At 42.2% G+C, this 24,395-nt stretch overlaps 2 protein-coding genes across 2 annotated transcripts in view; both read right to left on the bottom strand.

The window, feature by feature from the left end:
* Window positions 1–4,115: 4,115 nt before the first annotated feature.
* Window positions 4,116–24,253, bottom strand: LOC132006793 (transmembrane 9 superfamily member 2-like). Its single transcript, XM_059384812.1, has 4 exons — window positions 24,177–24,253; window positions 17,648–17,759; window positions 15,100–15,271; window positions 4,116–4,301 (listed from the first exon to the last, which is right to left on the bottom strand). The coding sequence occupies exons 2-4, from the start codon at window positions 17,747–17,749 to the stop codon at window positions 4,234–4,236; spliced, it is 342 nt and encodes a 113-aa protein (XP_059240795.1). The 5' UTR covers window positions 17,750–17,759; window positions 24,177–24,253; the 3' UTR covers window positions 4,116–4,233.
* The window catches only part of LOC132007709 (transmembrane 9 superfamily member 2-like), a 60,827-nt gene continuing 60,596 nt past the window's right edge, over window positions 24,165–24,395 (bottom strand). The window contains exon 9 of the mRNA XM_059385974.1: window positions 24,165–24,336. Within this exon, the coding sequence (XP_059241957.1) occupies window positions 24,165–24,336 (172 nt within the window). The remainder of the gene's footprint in view (window positions 24,337–24,395) is intronic.

Below are 24,395 nucleotides of genomic sequence, written 5' to 3' on the forward strand. Positions count from 1 at the left end.
CAGTCGAGAACAGTTCTATTCAATTGTGCACTTAAGATTTTCCTTTTCCTTTGAAAAAAAAAAAAAACATTTGTGATTTAAAAGTGCCTTTTCAAAGGACTGCCACATTACCATACTGAGGCCAAGTTCCCATTGGCATAACTTACCTTCCGGTGCACAGAGGGGTGGGTTTTATCCTCCTGCCCCAGCAAGAAGAAAAACCCCTTCACATCCCAATCAAATTCATAAACCAATACTGTTATAAGGGGCCAGTAGTCTCAGACATTCTGCCCAAGGACAAGGTTTCACATATTGGTTGGTTTTAATTGGATCCTTTCTAAAATGGTTACAACGCATTTTTTGCTGAAAAGGAATAATGGACTCCTGCTTGGGGAAGGCAGAGAGATTGATGTCTGTGGCTTAATTAAATATTATTAAGTAGTGTTTGTGTTTCTTAAATAGGTGCTGTTAATCTGTCCTTGGTATTCTTCTTAAATATGCTAAATAAAGTCCAATTTTAATGTGCGTATCTGGTTATTATGCTGAGATCGGTGGGAAAACAGCAAGAAGGACACACCACGCGGTCTCCATGCCTTCTCTCTTGCTGGAAGAGACGAGACGGGATAAGCTAGCTGTATTACATGGTAGGCTGGGACATATGGGCCCCAGATTTCACATTGTGCCGGCCCAATACAAGAAACACGCAACAGGTTGAGGGAGCCATCCTGATGGGCTTGCTGGAATAGGGGCTTGGGCCTCAGTCGTCTATGAATAAAAGGGATTTCCAAGCGACAGTAGGGTGGGCAGAGCAGAAAAAGGGCCAGGTGGTTTGTGGGGTTCCCAAATGCCAGCCTTCATTCCCAAGGCAGGGAGGTTTGACCAGAGGAGAGGGTAAGGAATAGCCTTCATTTTTAGGCAACAATACTGCCCAGCACCCAGGTCACCCCCCACTGGGCTCCTGCCCTTGCTGTCCCTCTACTGAGGACCAGGACACCTCCCTTGGCACAACCCCGTCTCAGCCACCTCACCTCAGCCCCAACTCACCAGGGTTTACAGAACAGTGGGGCGGATGCATGTTCGCTCGAGCCCCGGAGTGAGAAAGTTATACCTTGAACACCTACTGTGACATATGTACACACAGGACTCAGACAAGAAAGTCCAATATGTCTAAAAAGCCCACCAGTTCCTCTGCGGCTGACATGCTTGACCTAGTCATAGCTCTCCTGTCTTCTCATCACCAGCAGTTCAAGGAACTGCACACCTCGTGCTTCCCAAGTGGCATTCACAACCCACACTCAGAGGGTCGGGGAGCTGTTCATCTCCGTTTCAATCAAAGTCAAGGGCTCCTCCCCAGTTTTCACTCCAAAATCAAGCTAAATTCTGACTTACACATTGTATTTCAAGATGTTCAAAGATGGCTGCCATGAGATCTGTATGCAGCTAGAGAAATAAATTTGCCCTTCTATTTCTTTTTAATACTTACTATTGAAGTATAGATCACCTACAATGATATATGAGTTTCAGGTGGACGACACAGCGATTCAACAATTCTGTAGGTTTACTCACTGCTCACCGCGACAGGTACGGTCACCATACAACATTATTACAATACGACCGCATTCTCTATGCTGCACTTTCCTCTCCATCACTTACTTATCACTGGCACTTTGTACTTCTTAATCCCCTTCACCTATTTCACCCATCCCCCCACCCCTCTCCCAACTGGCCACCACCCATCTGTCTTCCGTACCTATGAATCCATTTGTTCCTTTTGTTTTTTTAAATTCTACATGAGTGAAATCACATGATACATGTCTTTCTCTGTCTAGTTCACTTAGCATAAAACCCTCAAGGTCCAGTCATGTGTCACAAATGGCAAGAGTTCATTCTTTTTTTTTTAAGATTTTATTTATCTGACAGAGAGCACAAGGAGGCAGAGAGGGAGGTGGGGGGGGGATGCAGACTCCCCACTGAGCAGAGAGCCCGATGCGGGGCTCGATCCCAGGACCCTGAGATCATGACCTGAGCCCAAGGCAGAGGCTTAACCCACTGAGCCACCCAGGTGCTCCAAGAGTTCATTCTTTTAACAAATTTGCCTTTCAAGAAATCTACTACCATCAATGCTAGTAGGAGGGCTTGTGAGCTTGGATAAAACTCCCCAGCAGCCAAACCGATGGGAAGAGTCCTGGAAGCTCACTATAACACTGCTTAGTTCAAAGCATTCAGGGGAGAATGGAACTGGTCCCAACGAATCTCAGAACTGCGGTTACTCCCCTCAGGCAGGGCCTAGGGGTCGGCCTAATTCTGACACTGAGTGGGAAAAGGTGGAGAGGATCTGAAAATTCTAGTCTAGAGACACCTTTGACCTTCTATAGCCACTCCCTCTCTCACCAATCAGCTCCAGGCCCCGCAGGCCTGTTTGCCTGGGGTCTGAGCCTTCAACGTTCAATACAGACAAAGGCATCCTACTGGCTGGGGAATTACCTTCCTCCTTGAGGCAACTAGTCAACTTCCATCACCTCTCCCCTCCTTCAAAATGCTACACTCTACACCCCATCCCTCCCCCTCCCAATCTCCCCTTCATTAACAACATGGCTTCTTTGATCCACACACTGACAAGTGTTCCTCAGCTTAAGGAAGACTTTAAGCATGTTCATGAATTGAAGCTTGTGCATATCTAATTTTCAAACATTTTCCTCCACAAGGCCAATATTTATCAACACAACATATTGCAGAAAATACACGATTTTCATGATTGCTTTCCCAAAATTGAGAACTCGGAGAATATTTTGTCATATGAATTCCTGGCATTTGGGGAGTTAAGATACCTGACTATTGCCTAGTGAAAGCAAATAAATCCCAGAAAATTGGCTCCAAATATTTTTTATCTACACACAGTTAAGTCAAACTTGAACATTGTCAACCTCCAAATGACAGCAAACAGAAAAAGACAACCAATAACCAGCAATGTGCAGATTTAATTTACGAATAAGAGAGCAGTACCTGATATTTCATAAACTCGATATACTAAACCAACGTTCAGGGAGCACCTGCGTGGCTCAGCTGGTTCAGCATCTGCTTTCAGCTCAGGTCATGATCCCAGGGTCCTGGGATGGAGCACAGCCTCAGGCTCCCTGCTCAGCGGGGAGTCTGCTTCTCCCTCTTCCTCCCACCCCCATTCATGCTCTCTTGCTTTCTCAAATAAATAAAAGCTTAAAAAATAAAAAACAAAACAAAAAACAGGTGTGCTTTGTTAAAATGGTCATCCAGGGGCACCTGACTGGCTCAGTCAGGAAAGCAAGTGACTCTTGATCTCAGAGTTGTGAGTTCAAACCCCATGGTGGACCTAGAGCTTCCTCTAAAAAGTAAACAAAATAGGGGCATGGAATCTTGGTTTCAGTTAAGCATGGACTCTTGGTTTCAGCTCAGGGTCCTGGGATCAAGCCCCACATCAGGCTCCATGCCCCGTGGGGAGTCTGCTTAAGATTCCCTCTCCCTTTCCCTCTTCCCTGCTCTCTCTCTCTCTCTCTCTCTCTCTAAAATAAATAAATAGGGGCGCCTGGGTGGCTCAATGGGTTAAGCCTCTGCCTTTGGCTCAGGTCATGATCTCGGGATCCTGGGATCGAGTCCCACGTCAGGCTCTCTGCTTGGTGGGGAGCCTGCTTCCTCCTCTCTCTCTCTCTGCCTGCCTCTCTGCCTGCTTGGTCTCTCTCTGTCAAATAAATAAATAAAATCTTAAAAAAATAAAATAAATAAGCCTCGCAAAAATAAATAAATACATAAATAAAATAAAACTGTTATCCAAATACAAGGGTTGAATAGTCTGTACAATCCACTTAAGTTAGAAAAATTCACATTTTACCTAAGATTTATTTGACAAAAGTTCTGATCTATAAACGAAATGAAGAAGAAAAGGGAAAAAAATTCATCTGAAAAGCCTGTGTGCTCAGCTTTCATTTTGTAAAGAAATGTGCCTCCCTTTGCTCTGATTGCTTTCAATTAAACCTTTTTATGGTATCTTTTCAGGACAATCTGACTTAGAATAAACCTATTTCCAAACCAACCTGTTTTTTCCACATAATCAGTATTTTGTGTCATATAAAATGAGGCCAGACAATGAGATTTTTAAGTGATATATATTTAAAATGTGTAGTAGGAAGCATAGATGTACATCTCTATAGATGTTCATACTGGTACAGATGGATATATTCAAAAGCGACACTGATGAACCTGAAGGACGTTGAGGGACATTCTTTAATCCACTTTCACCACACTGTAGATTTTAGTAATAAACCAGAAACAAGAGAAAAATCCAATTGTCCCTGAAACAAAATGAAAAAGATCCTTGTTTACCAGACACTCTAGCAAATCAAAGCAGTTTTCTCAAAAATGCAAAGCATGTCAGTTTGGAGGTGAACTACTGATTCTCTAAATCTCAAGACTCATACATTATCAAATAAAAAATCACCAGACTCTCTTGCTGAGCCAAAAGTATGAGCAGCAGGGCCGGAGGCAGCCACCTGCAACAGGGTGTGAGAATCCATCTGATTGAACGCTGCAGGTCTCGAGTCAAAGCAAAAAAAAAAGAGTAGCTTAAGTTCTCTATTTCAAAAAGGATACAAAGAGGTCCAAGGCTAGTTTCTAGTATAATAAGCTTTAACTTGCGTCAATTTATTAAATGTAAATAATGGTTATCACTTGATGTAACAAAAATGGCAATAATCTATTTACTTTCCTGCATACTCAGTACATAAATAAGTTTTATAAATCAAAGTTTTGTCTTATTATACTTGTGAAATATCCCACTTCTGGGGATTTATCTTAAAGAAATGACCCCATGGAGATGAAGAGGAGAAGGGAGTTGGGGGAAATCGGATGGGGAGACGGACCATGAGAGACTGTGGATGCTGAGAAACAATCTGAGGGTGGGAGGGTGGGGGCACCAGGTGGTGGGTATCAAGGAGGGCACGGATTGCATGGAGCACTGGGTGTGGTGCATAAACAATCAATTCTGGAACACTGAAAATAAATTTTAAAAAAAAAAATTTAAAATAAATAAATAAATAGAACCAATCTCAAAAACAGGAAGAAAGAAAAGAAATGACCCCATGGGGTGCATGGGTGGCTCAGTGGGTTAAGCATCTACCTTCGGCTCAGGTCATGGTCTCAAGTCCTGGGATCGAATCCTACATTGGGCTTCCTGCTCAGTGGGAAGCCTTCTCCTCCCTCTCCCGCTGTACCCTCTCCCCCAGCTTGTGCTCTCTCTTTCTCTCAAATAATAAATAAAATCTTAAAAAAAGAAATGACCCCATAGAAGAAAAAAATTACATGCAAAAATGATGTTCATAATACTCTGATTTATAATATTGAAAAATTACAAACAAACCAAATGCCCCCCGATAGGTGACTTAGCTAAATGATGGACTAAGTCCTCAATAAAACAAGATAGTCATCAAAAATGACAAATTTAAAGACTATACAGGAGCATGGAGCAGTCTTTATATAATACAGTGTTAGGTAAGTCAGACCATAACTCACCAGCGTGAACCCTGTGTACACTTAAACCCATGGACTAGACAGAGCAGTTCTGGGCAAATGTTTGTTTGACATAGGGTTTCATTGAGGTTCATGTTATAAAAACAATTCTCAGATGATATTAAGGTTCAATGACTCAAAGAAAACTCTAATAAAACTCTTTTCCAGATTCTACAATCTAATGGGGCCCCTGAAGACAATTCAATCATCTAGGAAAACATGTTAATCACAGAAAGCTGTAGGCAGGGTTTGCTTCCTTTTTCTTTGCCAGTTTCCAAGCTCAGAGTAACTTCCCATCCAATATACCATCATGCTCCCCCTACACACACCCTTCAAAGCTCCTTCTCGGAAGAGCGACATAAATCTACTCTGTTGGTAACTATCTGTTTAGAGGCCTTCCTTCTCCAGACTATAGCTGTGAGGTTTACTCGGAGCTGTACCCCCAGTGCTTAGCCCGGGGCTGGGCACACTGTAGGCACCTAACAGACATTATACAGAACTGTTTGGATGAACGGCGTAGCAACGTAAGCTCCCGAGGATGGAAATCTCTCTCCCTTTATATGAAGTTTTGTTCACTGCTAAAGCCCTGGCCTCCGGGGCTGGTGCCTGACACACAGTAGGTATTCGATACATGCTTGAATGAATGGTGAGAATTCAGAGAGGACAAGACAGAGAAAGTCCTCCAAGTTGGACTCAGAGGCATCTGAGGATGAGAGACAGGTATCGCAGACAGAGCGAGAAGTACCCATAAAGGCTTGGAACAATTAAACTTCAACAGTAGTAAGGAACAGTGAGAACCCCAGCAGAAAGACTGGGACGTTAAGGGTGTTTGATCAAAGACCGAAGGGAACACTGGGATGTGTCTGGTTGGCTCTGTCCAAAGAGCACATGACTCTTGATCTCAGGGTTATTGGTTCAAGGCCCACATTGGGTTTAGAGATGACTTAACAATAAATAAATAAACTAAGAATACTCTTGAAAATATTCAAAGGAGGGGCTCCTAGGGCTCAGTGGGTTAAAGCCTCTGCTTTTGGCTCAGGTTGTGGTCCCAGGATCCTGGGATGGAGCCCTGTATCAGGCTCCCTGCTGAGCTCCCCCCCTCTCTCTGCCTGCCTCTCCACCCACTTGTGATCTCTGTCAAATAAATAAATAAAATCTTTTAAAAAAAGTAAGATTGACAAAATTTAAATAGTCACAAAATACAGAAGTACAAAGCCTAAAAGGGAACAGATACATGATAAACATTGAGAAATCAAGGGGCACCTGGGTGGCTCAGTGGGTTAATCCTCTGCCTTCGGCTCAGGTCATGATCCCAGGGTCCTGGGATCGAGCCCCGAATCAGTCTCTCTGCTCAGCGGGGAGCCTGCTTCCCCCTCTCTCTGCCTGCATCTCTGCCTACTTGTGATCTCTGTCAAATAAATAAATAAAATCTTTAAAAAAATATATTCAAAGGAAAAAATAGAATTAAGGAAAGAGCAAAGAAAGCATATAGTAGAAAAGACCACAAAAGTAGGTAAGAGCCAGAGAGTAAATCCTAAGTTAAGAAGCTGGGATTTGATTAGGCAGGGAGCTGGGAGCCAGTGAAGATACATAAGCCAGAGAAGAAGATGACCAAATTTCTATTTCATGCCAATGACAACAATGATGGTAACAACGATGAGGTTGATACCCGTTGTTTACTAACTTCTTATATGCCTGGCTCTGGCTTAAGCGCTTACACATGGGATCAGATTGAGTCGAAGTCTCTGAGGTAAGTACTAGGATTTTCCCCCATTCTATAAGGAAACACAGGCTCAGAGAGTCTGTGGACTTGCCTTACAAAACGCAGCCAATGAGCAGTACAGCCGGGACTCAAAGCCAAGTCTGCCCGATTGCTCTAAGATAGGGAGATCAATACGGGCAGAGGTGAACACGAACTGCTTTGTGCAGAAAGACCTCAGAGAATGAGCATCCGTTGGACAGGAAAAGCTTGGGGTGTAGGCAGTAGAAATCAACTCAGGTATGAGACACCAGAGAATGTAAGCTACACCACACAAGAACGCCAGAGAACGCAGACTCTGCTTACCCCTGGGGAAAGGAACACTACCTTTCTCAATATTTCAGCACGGTACTTAGGACTAGCACGATACTCAGGACTAGCACGATACTCAGGACTAGCACGATACTCAGGGCTCCCAGAGGGCCCAGAGTTGGAGTAGGTGTGTAACTACCTCCACTGGGAAAAACAGCAGGAGCTCCAGGTTTTCCGTATCCTCAAAAACAGAGAGGACACAGTCCCGCTCATTCCAAAGCACCTGATGTGTGGCTCCATAAATGTAAATCAAGACCAAAATGAGCTGGGCTTGAAGTATGAAGTTATTCCCCAGGAAAAACTGGAAGACTGTGCCTCTATTTTTTGAAAGAAGGGTCAAAAGGGTATGAGAAAGACTTGAGCTAATTCTGTTTCCATCATCATATTCTCCAGGGCAATACTGTGTCATCTTAGATGCACCGATCTTAGCTCCCCCAATTAGAGAAGTCCCCCTGATCAAACAGAGGACCAGAGAGAAGATTCCACAGGCCTTCTCTGGCTGTTGGCTTGGCCTCAGCTCAAGGAAAGCGCCTCTCTGTTGAGGAGGACATGGAGAGTTGTAGTTAAGAGAATGAGCTTTGGAGTCAGACCAGCCTGGGTTGGACTGAGTCAGAGAGCCAACACTTAACTAACAGAGTGACTTCAAGCAAGTCACTTAATCTCTCTGGCCTCAGTTTCCTCATCCGTACAATGGGAGTAATATGACCTAACAGCTCATGATAGCTACACAATTAGGTGAAAATCAAGTGAGATAAATACATGCAAATAGTTGGCACATAGTCAACTCAACAGAAAACAAGTGGTATTAGATCTAGGATTCCGTATTCCCCATTAACACATTGCCAAGCCCATGGAAGCTGAATAACTATTTGTTGGTTGGTTAAGTTAGCATTAATACATTTTATCCCTTTTTGATCTTTTGGCCTTTAGAACTGAAATTTTTTTTAGATTTTTTAAAATTTATTTATTTGACAGAGAGAGCACATGCACAAGCAGGGGGAGCAGCGGGCAGAGGGGGAGAGAGAAGCAGGCTCCCCGCTGAGCAGGGAGCCCAAGGCGGGGCTTGATCCCAGCACCCTGGGATCATGACCTGAGCGGAGGCAGATGCTTAACTGATCGAGCCACCCAGGTGCCCCAGAACTGAAATTTTTAATAAGGCAGGGACAAGTCGGTATAGTAAAACACGAAAGGCCCACTATAGCTAGTAGCGTATCCCTACACTGTGTGAGAACATGGATTCTTCACTTTAATTTAGTGATAAAATATTCACTTCACTTTAATTTAGTGATAAAATATTACATAGTAGACATTCTCAAAACATAGTGAGCTTCATTTGGTTCTTTTAATGAATAAAAATATATTCAAAGCACAGACCCTGAGTGAGAGAGCCACCAGAAAAGCTCTCTGCCCTTGCCTAATACTTCTTCTGGGTCTTAAAAACTCCTGGGACTAAACTGGCTTCAGTCCTTGCACAGTGACTGGTGATTTAGAGTCTCCGATTCTAAAAAAATATCTTGATTCTTGAGACAATCAAAACTGTATTTTGAAAATAGCACTAACTCCGAAGTAAAAGTGAGGTTCGAAAATAGCTCAGTCTAGACCAGGGTTTCTTAACAGTGGCACCACTGACGTTTGGGGCCCGATAAATCTTTGTTGTAGAAGGCTGTCCTGCGTGTAGTAGGATGGTCAGCAGAACTCCTAGCCTCTACCCACTAGATGTCTCTAGCACTCTTCCAGTCATGACAATTAAGAATGGTTCCACGTACTGTTAAATGTTCCCTAGGGAGCAAATTCACCCCTGGGTTGAGAAACACTGCTCTAGAATAATAGATTGTGGCTGAATAATGGACCTTGGCTACATACAGACATTTTTCATGGCTTGCCTAAAATATACATCATCATGTAAAAGATGTCATTCATTACCCAACAGCAATGCCAAGGTTTATATTAGGTTAGAAATGTCAGTATTATAATAGAAGATAGTACTTTAGACTTTTAGAGAAGGAATCTTAAGTGTTAGATTTTTATTGGTTATTGTGAGTTTATGTCCTTCCTTTCAAAATAAAACTACACTATTTCTTTTTTTTTTAAACTACACTATTTCAATTCATTTTCTTTAAGATTTTTATTTATTTATTTGATAGACAGAGAGAGATCACAAGTAGGCAGAGAGGCAGGCAGAGAGAGAGGGGGAAGCAGGCTCCCTGCTGAGCAGAGAGCCCTATGTGGGGCTCGATCCCAGGACCCTGAGATCATGACCTGAGCTGAAGACAGAGGCTTAAACCACTGAGCCACCCAGGTGCCCCTTCAATTCATTTTCTTAAGACTTTAACTCACTTAGGGAACCCGGCTGCTTCAGTCAGCATGTGACTCTTGATCTTGGGGTTGTAAGTTCAAGTAGAGATTACTTAAAAATAAAAATTTTTTTAAAGGGGCGCCTGGGTGGCTCAGTGGGTTAAGCCGCTGCCTTCGGCTCAGGTCATGATCTCAGGGTCCTGGGATCGAGTCCCGCATCGGGCTCTCTGCTCAGCGGGGAGCCTGCTTCTCTCTCTCTCTCTGCCTGCCTCTCTATCTACTTGTGATTTCTCTCTGTAAAATAAATAAATAAAATCTTTAAAAAAATAAATAATAATAAAAAAAAGACTTTAACTCGGGCGCCTGGGTGGCTCAGCGGGTTAAGCCTCTGCCTTGGGCTCAGGTCATGATCTGGAGGTCCTGGATCGAGCCCTGCATCAGGCTTTCTGCTCAGCGGGGAGCCTGCTTCCCCCTCTCTCTCTGCCTGCCTCTATGCCTACCTGTGATTTCTCTCTGTGTGTGTCAAATAAATAAAAATATTTTTTAAAAAAAGACTTTAACCCATTTGATATCTAAAACAAAACTTGATGCAAATAAAAAATCACTAACTATCCTCCAATCAAAACTAAGTATCCGTAAGCATCCATTAGAAATCAGAGGCAAACAATCAAATTAGAAGAGAGCAAAGTCTACACATCTGTAAGCAAAGACTTAGCTTCCTTTTTAACTAGCTTAACCAGGTGATAAGCTAGTCTTTAAAAAGCAGTTAGGGGCGCCTGGGTGGCTCAGTGGGTTGAGCCGCTGCCTTCGGCTCAGGTCATGATCCCAGCGTCCTGGGATCGAGTCCCGCATCGGGCTCTCTGCTCAGCGGGGAGCCTGCTTCCTCCTCTCTCTCTGCCTGCCTCTCTGTCTACTTGTGATTTCTGTCTGTCAAATAAATAAAATCTATAAAAAAAAAAAAACCCCAGTATAATAATAAAATATAATAGCAGTTAGGCTGGGCCGCATGGGTGGCTCAGTGGGTCAAAGCCTCTGCCTTCGGCTCAGGTCATGATCCCAGCATCCTGGGATCGAGCCCCGCTTCCCCTTCTCTCTGCCTGCTCTCTGCCCACTTGTGATCTCTCTCTGTCAAATAAATAAAATCTTAAAAAAAAAAAACAAACAGGATTTGGGGCAAGTCACCGACACATAACTGAAATTTATTATCTTAGTCTACACAATACAAGGTTTCCATCCTGGTACCCTTGGATGATATTGTTGATATATTGTGGCTTATCTTCCCTCTCACTGTCACTTGAATCCTACTTCGACATGTTGTTTATACAACTGTAAGTGTGCCACCAACTGAAAACTGGGTAGAGGAACACCAGCCACAATGCACATCACTTCCTTTTCCTCAAAAAATGAGTGGAAGAGGGGCACCTGGGTGGCTCAGAGTGTTAAGCCTCTGCCTTCGGCTCAGGTCATGATCTCGGGGTCCTAGGATAGAGACCCACATTGGGCTCTCTGCTCAGCGGGGAGCCTGCTTCCCCCTCTCTCTGTCTGCCTCTCTGCCTACTTGTGATCTCTCTCTCTCTGTCAAATGAATAAATAAAATCTTAAAAAATAATGAGTGGAAGAAAAAAATGGGATGCCATTTTAGACATATCATGTTACCAAAAAGGAAAACCACTGCTTAAGTTTTGTTTTGTTTTTTCAAAAAGTATACTCAATGCCAGCCAAGGTTGTGGAGGAACCAATACACTATGTTAATGACAGAAAAGTGTAAAGAACCATAAACATATTCATGCTTTTTGACACTGCTATCCTATTTCACAGACTACCTTAAGGAAATAAGTCAAAACAGAAAAAAACAAGTTCAATGGACAAGAAACAAGTAATCTGCTCACTAGCTTAAGCAGTCTCACAAACGATAAATATAAAGGATTCATATTTGAATATGGATTCATATTCATATTCATATTCATATTCCATAGTTGGGGCACCGGCCTGGCTCAGTCAGAAGGGCACGGGACTCTTGATCTTGGGGTTGCAAGTTCAAGCCCCATGTTGGGTGTAGAGATTCCTTAAATAAATTTTTTTAAGTAAATAAAAATAAAAGATTTGTAGCAACATGGAAATATAATTAGTATGTGAATAATCTTCTCTACAGTCACAATACTCAATATTGAAAGATGACAGCTGTGAAGTCTTATCTCTCTGCTGCAACGACACAGAAGAATCCGAATAGCAAAGACAATGTGGTGACCACAAGGAAGAGCTTTGGATGAATGCATAATTATTCTAAATGAGTGTGAAACTCCTTGGCATTTTAAGCATGAGTGGATATTGCTAATTTTCCAGTTGCCATTTAAAAAAAACCCTCTCGGAAGCATTTGTCTACAGCAAGAAAGAGTAATCAGCAATTATTAACTGTACTTTTGTGACATCCATATTCTCAAGACTAATGATTTAATTAAGGATGTCTTCCTCAAAAGTGAAACAACATGAACATAAGCCATAAGCCTTACTTCCCGCGGCGAACCTCAAAATATAATGATGATGACAAAATAAAAGGAACTCAACAGAAAAAATATATATAATGATGAACTGTAAAGAGATGCCATTTAAGGGTCTATAAGCAGGACAAGGCTTCTTAAAGAAGAGTTCTAGAGAATAGATGTCAAAAACACACATCATGGGATGCCTGGGTAGCTCAGTCAGCTGAGTGTCCAACTCTTGATTTTGGCTCAGGTCATGATCTCAGGGTTGTGGGTTCGAGCCCCCCCCCCACCCCATACCACTGGGCTCTGCACACAGCGGGGAGTTCAATTCTCCATTCCACCCACCCCCCGCCCCTCCCCACCACGCTCGGTCTCTCTAAAATAAATAAATCCATCAAAGATGGAAAGAAATTAAAATGAGTCAGTCTGGGGGAAAGGAAGCACTACACTCACTGGAGTTGGCATGTTGAGTTGGTAGTGCCAGTGTGACATGCAAATGCTCAGAATCTAACTGCCTAGAAGTTACAGCTTGAGATACAGACTTAGGAGCTGTCAGCACTGGGGACCTAGACGAAGCCATGGGACTGAATGAGCTCTGAAAGGGAGAGGGTACAAAGAGAGGACTGGAATGCTGAAGACTGAACCCTGCATAGAGGCTAGAGGTAGGTGACAGGAAGAGGAAGGCAAAAGAAGGTCCAGAGCAGTACAAGGAGAATGATACAAATCACACTGAGAGAGTTTCACAGAATAGGTGCTGATTAGTTAGCTGCAGAAACTAAGGAGGGTGAAAGTTAGGGAAAGGCCATTAGATCTGGCAAGGGATCATTGGGAACCTTCAAGAGACAGTATTCAGGTGCACCTGGGCAGTTCAGTCGGTTGAGGTTCTGCCTTTGGCTCAGGTCATGATCATGTGGTCCTAGGATTAAGCCCCACATTGGGATCCTTGCTCAGGGGGGCCTGCTTCTCCCTCTCCCTCTGATGCACCCCTGCTGCTTGTGCCCTCTCACTCCCTCTCAAATAAATAAATAAAATCTTTTTTTTAAATCTTAGTATTAAAAAAAAGAATCAGTATTCAGTGGAGTGTGACCAAAGAGACAACAAGTGATGGAGCCAACCAAGGGGAGAAGATTTCTGTCAGCAGTGTGACCATTCAGCATTCCATCTACCTTCTGAAGGAAGCTGTTGTCATACAAGACTCCCAGGAAAAAAGCAACCTGAGTCAAAGTGCTAGGTATTGAAGAAAACAGAAGCCTGAAATTACAGTGAGACAAATCCAACTGCACAGCACCCAAATATAAAAGCCAGTCAGTCACTGAGGGAGAAATCCAAAACAAAAGATACAAGGGGTAGAGACAACGTCTACACACAGCATCATGGGGGAACTTCACCAACAATACTGAGGAAAAGAGAGCAGACATAAAAGAGTACATCCTGTAGGATTCCACTTATGCACAATTCACAAACCGGCCAAATTAACCCATGATGCTAGGAGTTAGGGGAGCAGCTGCCTTTGGGGAAGGCGAGTAGAGAGAAGTGGCTCCTGGGGCACTGATTGTGTACCATTCACTGACACCAGTGCCAGTTACAAAAGTGCGTTTACTTGGCGATAACTCACTGAGCTGTGCGTGCATGTTGTGTGCACATCTCTGTATGCGTATTTCAAATGAGAAGTTAGAAAAACCGCAAAACACATGAGGATCCTGGTTAGACCAGGATGGTGAGATGTCGTCAGGCCCTCAGTTTTATCTAAAACATCTGGTGGCTGAGATATGAGAGGAATCCTGCACAGTCTTCTTTGACCTGAGGAGATGAGGCTGGTAGGTCATAGGTAATACAGTATTAAACAGGGAGCCACCACCAAGATGCCTTGGTTTCTCAGATAACAGACTTGTCTTAAGGCTTTGATTTCTGACACATTTCCACAGTTTACGTATCTGTTGAACCTGACAGTTAGAGACAATACTTGAAATTTGTCCAAGTGACCTACATAAGTCATACAACTTGAAAGAAGAACCAGAACTTAAAAGTGAGGCAGGTAGAAGGGCGCCTGACTGGCTCAGTTGGAGGAGCTTGCGATTCTTCTTGATCTCAGGGTCGTGAGTTCAAGCTCCATGTCAGGTATGAAGATGACTTAAAAGTAAAATCTTAAAAAAAAAAAAAAAAGTGAGGCAGATGGAATGGAACACTGCCTCGCTCATCCTGAAAGGGTCTCCAAGCTCTCAACTTCATTATTTCTCTAAATGGATCATTTTATAAACCACTCCATGTTGCCACCTACATCAAGCATTAATCTAAACAAGAGTTGCCATCACGTCTTGGACTCAAATAACAACCCCAAATGAGTAATCCTGAGAAGTATACATCTTGTCCCTCGTATCTAATTGCTCAAATGACTACACATTCATTTAATCTATTTTTGCTAATTTAAAAGTTATTCAAGCCAGTTAATGTTTATGCTCGGAGGCCATTCAAAGGTGATTACACATAACCCTTTCTGTACTTTGGAACACATCCCTACTGCTTAAAAACATTCACCAGGGACAACCTTGAAGCTAAGTACATAAGGTCCCTCCAGTTCCCCAGGCTTTGCAATCTTTTATCCCCAAAGCATAAAAACGAACGTGATGACTTTGTTCCCTATTCCTTCCATTAATTGTTAATTGATGCTTATTACATTATGGCTACCTCCAGGTCTCTTCAGAGAGTCTGAAATGCATGAAGTAGTTCTGTGGTTACCTGTAAAAAGGAAGAAGATCAGGACGATGACCATTGTGTACCCAAAGTAAAAAATGCTGCTTGCAAAGCCCGTGATCTGAAGTTTGGAGAAGAAGTAATGAACCGCATAAATGAAAAGGTAGACAGCTGTGAAACTGCTGGTAAAAAAGGCTCTCCACCACCAACGATAGTCCTGCAAAAAGAAATAGAAAAAAAATAACTTTTTAGGTGAAATCTAACTATAAATGAGTTAGCAATTATTGTCATAAAATAGGCTCCATTAGATTACGGAGTAAGAGAAATAAAAGGGAAACTTCCATAAGAAGTTCAACGTGAAGGATGCTGGGTGGCCCAGTTAGTTAAGAGACTGCCTTCAGCTGAGGTCATGATCCTGGGGTCCTGGGATGGAGAACTGGCTCTCTGCTCAGCGGGGAGCCTGCTTTTCCCCTCTCCCTCTGCCTGCTGCTCCCGCTGCTTGTGCTCTCTGTCTCAAATAAATTAATTTTTTTAATTCTTTTTTTAAAAAAAAGAAATTCAATGTGGTATACACTATCTGACTAATGTAGCTCTGCTTGGGGTGCCTTAACTTGTATAAACTCCTTGTTTCCAGGGAGACCACGTGTGCCTTCAGGGTCTGCACTCGTAATGCACATGTCTTTTCTATCAGGACGCTGCCTCAGCCTTGGAAGGCTTTTCCGGTCAGCTTCAATTTACTGGCCAGAGCTGCCTCGGGCTAGGTAGGAAACTGTTAGTATAGAACTTCAGATTGAGTTTTACAGCGAATTCGATTTGTTTTACCCTACTGAAGCTGGGATCCATGGAGGCATGACGGAGGTCAATACGCAGGTTCTGCGTATTCTGCGGGCTCCTGCTGATGCTAATTTTACTCTAAGGGGTGGGTAGAGCCTACAGACTCTTATCTCAAGGTTGAGTTCAAGCCCCACATTGGGTGTAGAGTCTACTTTAAAAAGAAAAAAAGGAAAGAATTTTACTGGAAAGTCACTATGGTCAGGGGCTAAGGGGATCTACAGTGCAGAGAAGAGTTAACATAGCAGGTTTGAAGTTACTATCTTTAGAAGAGCCCACTTGCAAATTTGGCGCTTAGCTTACATCTGGGAATTTGGCATTTAATCATTACCTGATGATAAGACTGGTTTGCTATACCTAGACTATACAAACAATGTGATTGATGATGAGCACTTGCTTTCCTTTTGGGAGTCTGGAATTTTTGTAGTTGCTACGCAGAAGTTGCCTGTGTGATTAGCTCCTAATGAAGACCTTGGATGCGGAGTCTCCAATGGGCTTCCCTGAGCACAAACACTGCATATCTATTACTATATTTTTTGCTGCCCGAGAAAGAAGCACAATTGATGTATTCTCTTATGGAAAAGAGAAAGCATGGGAAGACTGAATGTGGATTTCTCCAGGCTCTACCTGTGTCTTTTCCCCTTGCCGATCCTGTTGTGTATCCTTCGGCTGCAATGGGCCGTAGCCATGTGTACATCTATATGCTGAGCCCCATGAGTCCTTCCACTGAACTGTCCAATATGTAGGTGGTCTTGGGAGCCTCCAAAACATTTTTTTTTCTTAAGTAGGCTCCAAACTCAGCGTGGAGCCCAATGCGGGGTTTGAACTCATGACCCTGGAGCTGAGATCAAGAGCTGGATGTTTAACTGACTGAGCCACCTGGCACCCCATCTAAGAAATAGAAGTAGATACATGATATGTCTATGAAAATGCTCTCAGACATCAGGTACACGATTGTCATTCCCTAAACTCTCTATTGTCACCTTTAGAGAGTCATACCAAAACAAGAAGGATGTAGGGCATTTATGAAAATGATGTTCACTACCACCTTAATTATCCAGAATAACATCAGAAAAAAAAAATGGGGGTGGAGTGGGGTTAGCAGAACTATTTATGTCCATGGTAACCAAAAGGCAATGAAATGAAAATAAGAGAAAGGGCCTTTAGCAGCAACCTCAAACCCATAAAACACAATGCTGGCCTAAGTGGCGAAATTTTAATTGTTATTAAAAAAAAAACACTATTGAAGCAGATCTTTTATAGGTCTAAATATCAAATCAGTTCCCTATATTTTTCTTTTTTTTTTTTTTTAAAGATTTTATTTATTTATTTGACAGAGATGACAAGCAGGCAGAGAGGCAGGCAGAGAGAAAGGAGGAAGCAGGCTCCCTGCTGAGCAGAGAGCCCGATTTGGGGCTCGATCCCAGGACCCTGGGATCATGACCTGAGCTGAAGACAGTGGCTTAACCCACTGAGCCACCCAGGCGTCCCGATTCCCTATATTTTTCTATGTTAGCTGAATATTACATAGCAATTACAGTAACTAACCAGAGAGAAATTGCATTCTGTTTAAATTTTCCATCAAAGTTGCATTAACTTGATCAAAATCAAAATGTGTCATCAGGAAAACAATATAAAACTGATGCCACATTCCTGAAACCATGCGGTTAACAGTTGTTTCAATTCCTTCCTCAACACAAGCTCCTCATTCCATTAACACGAGTTTGAGAAGCAGAAAATAATTCATTTCTTAGGTCTTTACCTCAGCACACAAATGGAAATAACACAGCAAAACTGTAGCTTCTGAACAGGTAATCAGGAGAATTATAAAGACCAAGAAAAGGAAGCCAAACATGAAGTACATCTGATGAGACCTGAAAATAAAAATGACAGCTTTAAAATTAACTTCGAGTACACAGAAAGCCCAATCCAAATCCAATACGAGAGATGGCCACACTTCTCGAACCTTAGCCATTCATTCCAAACCTTGATCTATCCATCCAGTATCCAAAAGAGACTTCCTGACCTGTGCGGCTTCTGAGTTCCCCCCACCCCGATCCTGTCCAGACGGGTGACCCCGTCTGGCTACTAACCCATAATTCCCTGCTCACGTAATTGAGACCCATCAGAATCTCCGTCATTTTCTCTTTATGCACACATTAAACCACGCTTTCTTTTTAGCAACGGAAGGTTGTAAGTGCCATAAATATCAGCGGCGACGTTATATAACAGAAAACCACAGAATCAAATACGCTTTGCCTTTGAAGCTCTATTGATAGGCAGCCTCTCCCGATGGGACTTGCTAGCACAGCGCACATAATTCTATTAAATATACTTTCAGACATGCATCCTCTTAAGGCTCTGTGTGTGGACTCCATTTCTGCCAGACTTTGCAGGAACAAAGTCATTTCTTTCATTATGACAGAGCTGAGCTGACTAAATTGGGATGAGCAATTTTTAAGAGCCTCCTGAAGAAAAGAAACTGAGGAACCAATCAATACCCCATTTTACACTCTCCTGCAGAATGCATTCCCCGGGCACAAGGGCGAGGGACAGGGCTTGGGGAGAATCTTTTTTTTTTTTTTTAAGATTTTATTTATTTATTTGACAGAGACCAGAAGTAGGCAGAGAGAGAAGAAGAAGCAGGCTCCCTGCTGAGCAGAGAGCCCAATGTGGGGCTTGATCCCAGGACCCTGGGATCATGACCTGAGCCGAAGGCAGAGGCTTTAATCCACTGAGCCACTGAGGCGTCCTGGGAGAATCATTTCGATAATGAACATATACACAGTTGTATACGGCAAGCACCCTCTGTTTCACTGAAATAAAACTTGTCTGAAGACTCTTCTAGTTTTCACTTGAAAATTATTTTCCCATCAAAAACATCTGGAAAATGCAGTTACTATAATCGATTTTACAGCAGGTTAAATATTTAGTTGCTGACAAGGTAACAGACTTTATTGCTTATCTTTTAAACAAATTTGGCACAATGCTGTTTAAAAGGTAAGCGATTAATGTGCATGATTAAGCCTAACTTTTGAGGACTTGAAAGCTGTGCCTGGAAGGTGGCTTTGGGACAAAAGCATTCTAAACACACACAGCTGGCTACTGCATTTGATTTGATCATGTGTTTGTCCCATCTCCAAAACTCCCTCCAGAGCGCCACCCCACTGACCAGCTCCTGAAACCAGAATGCAGTCAAAAATCAGGAATTAAGGAAAATAAAGGGACTTGGGAGAAGCTGAAGCTGTCGCACTTGCATCAGAGAGCTCAGATTCTTACTTAACATATCAAGATTCTTAAATCACGACAGATTCAAAGTAGCCAAGAGAAAGGGGAACGTTGTAAGGAACAAGCATCCCAACATCAGAGATAACAGCTGACAGACAGGAAAGCAGAAAAATATTACTCACATACAGCTCAGTATAGATGAAGACCCAGAGTCAGTGGTCTTCAAGGTATTTTTAGCAGAGGAACTCTGAAATCTTGCATGGAAGGTCAGTACGGAAAAAAGAGATACATGGGAGCCCCCTCTTCCCATGTTCAGATGCCTCCTTCCAAGGGACACCCCCACCCCACCTCCTGCAAAGGCTCAAAGAAGTATGGTGGGAGCCAACTTTCTAAGTCATCCGGAAAGGCTTAAAAAGAGGTTATTACTTTTGTAAAAAAGGAAACCCGCATAGAAATTTCCATCAAGGGCGCCTGGGTGGCTCAGTGGGTTAAGCCGCTGCCTTCGGCTCGGGTCGTGATCTCAGGGTCCTGGGATCGAGTCCCGTGTCAGGCTCTCTGCTCGGCGGGGAGCCTGCTTCCTCCCTCTCTCTCTCTGCCTGCCTCTCTGCCTGCTTGTGATCTCTGTCTGTCAAATAAATAAATAAAATCTTTAAAAAAAAAAAAGAAATTTCCATCAAAAAGTGTCTTCAAAAACTTGTGAATTAAGTCTTAATTCCCTAGGAAACTCCCCTGGGGTCAGATCGCCATTTCCTGGATACAAAAATGTGGGAGGGGGGACAACTGAAGTTTTATCATACCAGAATTAAACCTCCTTGAAATACAGGAAAATTAACTGATCAACAATTAAGATTTTTTGAGATTATGAAGATATAATACTCACCACATACTGTTTAGAATGAAAAAGAGTTGAATAAAAATACAGCCAAAAGGTAAAATGCCACCGATTATGATGCCAAAAATAGGTTTAGTAAAGAAATTCTGCCGAGGAATGTGACGGGGAATCTGGTTTGTGTGAACTGGACACCTAAACTGCTCGAAAAGAAATTCAAGTGAAAATCAGAATAACATGAAACTGAAGTGAATTTATATACTTATAATCACATACTGAATCCTAAATTGGAACAGGTCAAGGAACACTGCAGAGGCTAGACCAACTCTATGCGAGAGAAACATAATGCAAGCCATATATGCAATCTTAAAGCGTTTAGAAGCTGCATTTTAAAAAAGTGGAAAGAAATAGGCAACATCATGGCGCCTGGGTGGCTCAGTCGGTTAAGCGTCTGCCTTTGGCTCAGGTCATGATCTCAGGGTCCTGGGATCGAGCCCCGCATTGGGCTCCCTGCTCACTGGAGAGCCTGCTTCTCCCTCTTCCTCTGCCCTTCCCGTCCCTTGTACTCTCTCTCACTCTCTCAGAAAAATAAATTTTAAAAATTTTAAAAAGAAATAGGCAGAATCAATTTATGAATACATTTCATTTGATCTAACATAGCCAAATATTATCAGTTAAACTTGTCATCCATACAAAAAGTACTAACTTGATGTTTTTTATTTTGTTGCTGTTGTTCTGTTTGAAATTCACTGTGTATTTTTTTTTTAAGATTTTACTTATTTATTTGAGAGAGATACAGTGAGAGAGAGCATGAGGGGGAGAAGATCAGAGGGAGAAGCAGACTCCCCGTGGAGCTGGGAGCCAGATGTGGGACTCAATCCCAGGACTCCAGGATTATGACCTGAGCTAAAGGCAGTTGCTTAACCAACTGAGCCACCAAGGCGCCCTCACTTTGTATTTTATACTTCCTTACAACACTTACCAGTTTGGAACTTGCCATATTTCAAGCACTCAAAAGTCATATGGGGTGGGGGGCGCCTAAGTGGCTCAGTGGGTTAAGCCTCTGCCTTTGGCTCAGGTCATGATCTTAGGATCCTGGGATCGACCCCCTCATCAGGCTCTCTTCTCCTTCCCTCTCTCTCTCTCTGCTTGCCTCTCTGCCTACTTGTAATCTCTGTCTGTCAAATAAATAAATAAAATCTTTAAAAAAGAAAAAAGTCATGTGGGGCTGGTGACCACCATACTAGAGAGCACGCAGCTACATAATAAGAGACTTTTATCCTTTCTTATCACTTTCAAGGAAGAGATTAGACAAGATTTAGTGGTGATTATTCCAATATGAAGTATTTGATAACAAAAAGTCCACTCAGAATGTATAGAAAAACCTGAAAGACTCCATCAAAAAATTGCTAGAACTACTACATGAATTCAGCAAAGTTGCAGGATATAAAAATCAATGTACGGAAATCAGTTGCATTTCTATAGACCCATAATGAAGCAGCAGAAAAAGAAATCAAGGAATCAGTCCCATTTACAATTGCACCAAAAACAATGAGATACCTAGGAATAAACTTAACCAAAGAGGTAAAAGATCTCTACTCTGAAAACTATAGAATACTTATGAAAGAAACTGAAGAGGACACAAAGAAATGGAAAAACGTTCCATGCTCATGGAGTGGAAGAACACTGTTAATTGTCAAAACTACCCAAAGCAGTCTATATTATCAAATGCAATCCCGAATCAAAAATGCAATCCCTATCAAAATACCAATAGCAGGGGTGCCCGGGTGTCTCAGTGGGCTAAGCCTCTGCCTTCAGCTCAGGTCATGATCTCAGGGTCCTAGGATCGAGCCCCGCATCAGGCTCTCTGCTCAGCAGGGAGCCTGCTTCCCGTCTCTCTCTGCCTGCCTCTCTGCCTACTTGTGTTCTCTCTCTCTCTATGTCAAATAAATAAATAAAATCTTTTTTAAAAATACCAACAGCATTTCTCACAGAGCTGGAAAAAACAATCCTAAAATTTGTATGGAACCACAAAAGACCCACATAACCAAAGCAATCCTGAAAAAAGAAGAGCAAAGCTGGAGGCATCATGATTCCGGACTTCCAAGTTACATTACAAAGCTATAGTCATTGAGGCAGTATGGTGCTGGCATACAGACACACAGATCAATGGAACAGAATAGAGAACCCAGAAATGGACTGTCAACTCCATGGTCAACTAATCCTCGACAAAGCAGGAAAAAATGTCCAATGGAGAAAAAGACAGTCTCCTCAACAAATGGTGTTGGGAAGACTGGACAGCAACCTGCAGAAGAATGAACCTGGACCGCTTTCTGACACCATACACAAAAATAGATTCCAAATGGATGAAAGATCTACATGTGAGACAGGCAACCATCAGACCCTAGAAGAGAACACAGGCAGCAAACTCTTTGCTCAGCCATAGCAACTTCTTACTAGGCATGTTGCTGGAGGCAAGGGAAACAAAAGCAAAAATGAACTATCGAGACTCATCCAGATGAAAAGCTTCTGTGCAGCAAAGGAAATAAAACTAAAAGGCAGCCTGCAGAATGGCAGAAGATATTTGCAAGTGGCATAGCTAATAAAGGGCTGGTATCCAAAATCTGTAGAAGTCATCAAACTTAACATCCGAAAAACAAAAATCCAATTAAGAAATGGGCAGAAGACATGAACAGACATTTTTCCAAAGACATCCAGATGGCCAACAGACACATGAAAAAGTGCTCCACATCACTCATCATCAGAGAAATACAAATCAAAACCATAGTAAAATACCACCTCACACCATTCAGAACGACTAAAATGAACAAGACAGGAAACAACAGGTGCTAGTGAAGATGCGGAAGAAGGGGAATCCTCTTGCATTGTTGGTGGGAATGCAAGCTGATGCAGCCACTCTGGAAAACTGTATGGAGGTTTCCCAAAAAAGTTAAAAACGGAACTACCCTACAACCCAGCAATTGTACTACTAGGTATTTACCCAAAGGATCCAAAAATACAGATTCAAAGGGGCACATGCACCCTGATGTTTATAGCAGCAAAGTCCACAATAGCCAAACTATGGAAAGAGCCCAGATGTCCATTGACAGATGAATGGATAAAGAAGATGTCATAGGTACATATACATATACATATACAAATACATATATATAACTATAGTAGATAGATAGATGTGGTATGTATATATACACACATATAGAGGGATGTAGTACACACACACACACACACACACACATACAAAGCATGGACTATTGCACAGCCATCAAAAAGAATGAAATCTTGCTACATGCAACCATGAGGTTAGAGCTAAAGGGTATTACACTAAGCAAAATAAGTCACTCAGAGAAAGACAAATACCATAAGATCTCCCTCATATGTGGAATTTAAGAAACAAAGAGATGAGCATAGGTGAAGGGAAGAAAAAGAGAGAGGGAAGCGGACGGTGAGGCTCTTAATCGAGAGAGGGTTGTTAGAAGGAGGCGGGTGACACACGGACCACATGGGGATCAAGGGGGGCACTTGCTGTGGTGAGCACTGGGTGGTCTTTGTAAGGGATGAATCGATAAATCCTACTTCTGAAACCAATATTAAACTATATGGTAACTAACCAGAATTTAAATGAAATTTTGGACCAAAAAACAAAAGAGAGAATTTCTCTTAAAATGTGTCAGTGCTTTTCAGGCGTCTTTCTTTTTTTCTGCTCTGTGTGGAACCAGCTCGTGTTTTGTCTTATCTGATTTCTCTCCTGCAAATGCACACCATATCTTTGTACAATCCTTTTGCAGGCTGGCCTCATTTAGTTTTTTTGATATCCTGCTCCTTTACCCTATGCATGGAATAGGCTAACTTCAGATCTATAAATTGAATAGCTCCATTTTTCAGACTGTATCTTTGCTTTCTTCCCCCACTCCATAATCTTATTACTTTTCTGACTTTGTTAAAGTCAGCCTTCTAACAATATGTCCCTTTAATTTCATCTAACAGAGATAGACAGAAATATAAACAACCTATAAAATGGGAAGTACATTAAATAGTGTCTTTTGAAGTGTTACTGTTTCATTTTTTTAATTTTTTTAAATTTTTTATTCTAACATGATTATTCTTTGTAGTTTTTGCCAATGGTACATTTCACTTTCCATGTATAGTAATATACGCTTTGAGGTATTATTACAGACATTAGTCAATGGCCAAAAGCAGGATTTTACAAATTTACCTTTATCTTGCTTCCGAAGTATGCACCCAAAAATGTTAATGGTACAGAAATTCCAAACCACAGCGCAAGGATACCTATCAGGGTACCAAAGGAGATGGCAGCTGATGACCTTTCCACCCAAAGAATCAGGTTCATAAAGAACAGGTCGATGAAGACGACACTAGGGAGAAAAAAAAAAATCAGGAAACAATACGCTTTCAGGAAAATGTTATAATTATA

The sequence above is a fragment of the Mustela nigripes genome, chromosome X (assembly GCF_022355385.1).
Source record: "Mustela nigripes isolate SB6536 chromosome X, MUSNIG.SB6536, whole genome shotgun sequence".
NCBI classification, from domain to species: domain Eukaryota; kingdom Metazoa; phylum Chordata; class Mammalia; order Carnivora; family Mustelidae; genus Mustela; species Mustela nigripes.

Coding starts and splice junctions, on each gene's coding strand:
- LOC132006793 (XM_059384812.1), bottom strand. CDS start 17,749: ATGTACTTCATGTTTGGCTTCCTTTTCTTGGTCTTTATAATTCTCCTG. Junction 15,272..17,647: donor ATTTCCATTTGTGTGCTGAG/GTAAAGACCTAA, acceptor TTCTTTTTGCAG/GACTATCGTTGGTGGTGGAG. Junction 4,302..15,099: donor GATCTTCTTCCTTTTTACAG/GTAACCACAGAA, acceptor ATTTTGTTTCAG/GGACAATTGGATTTTTCTCT.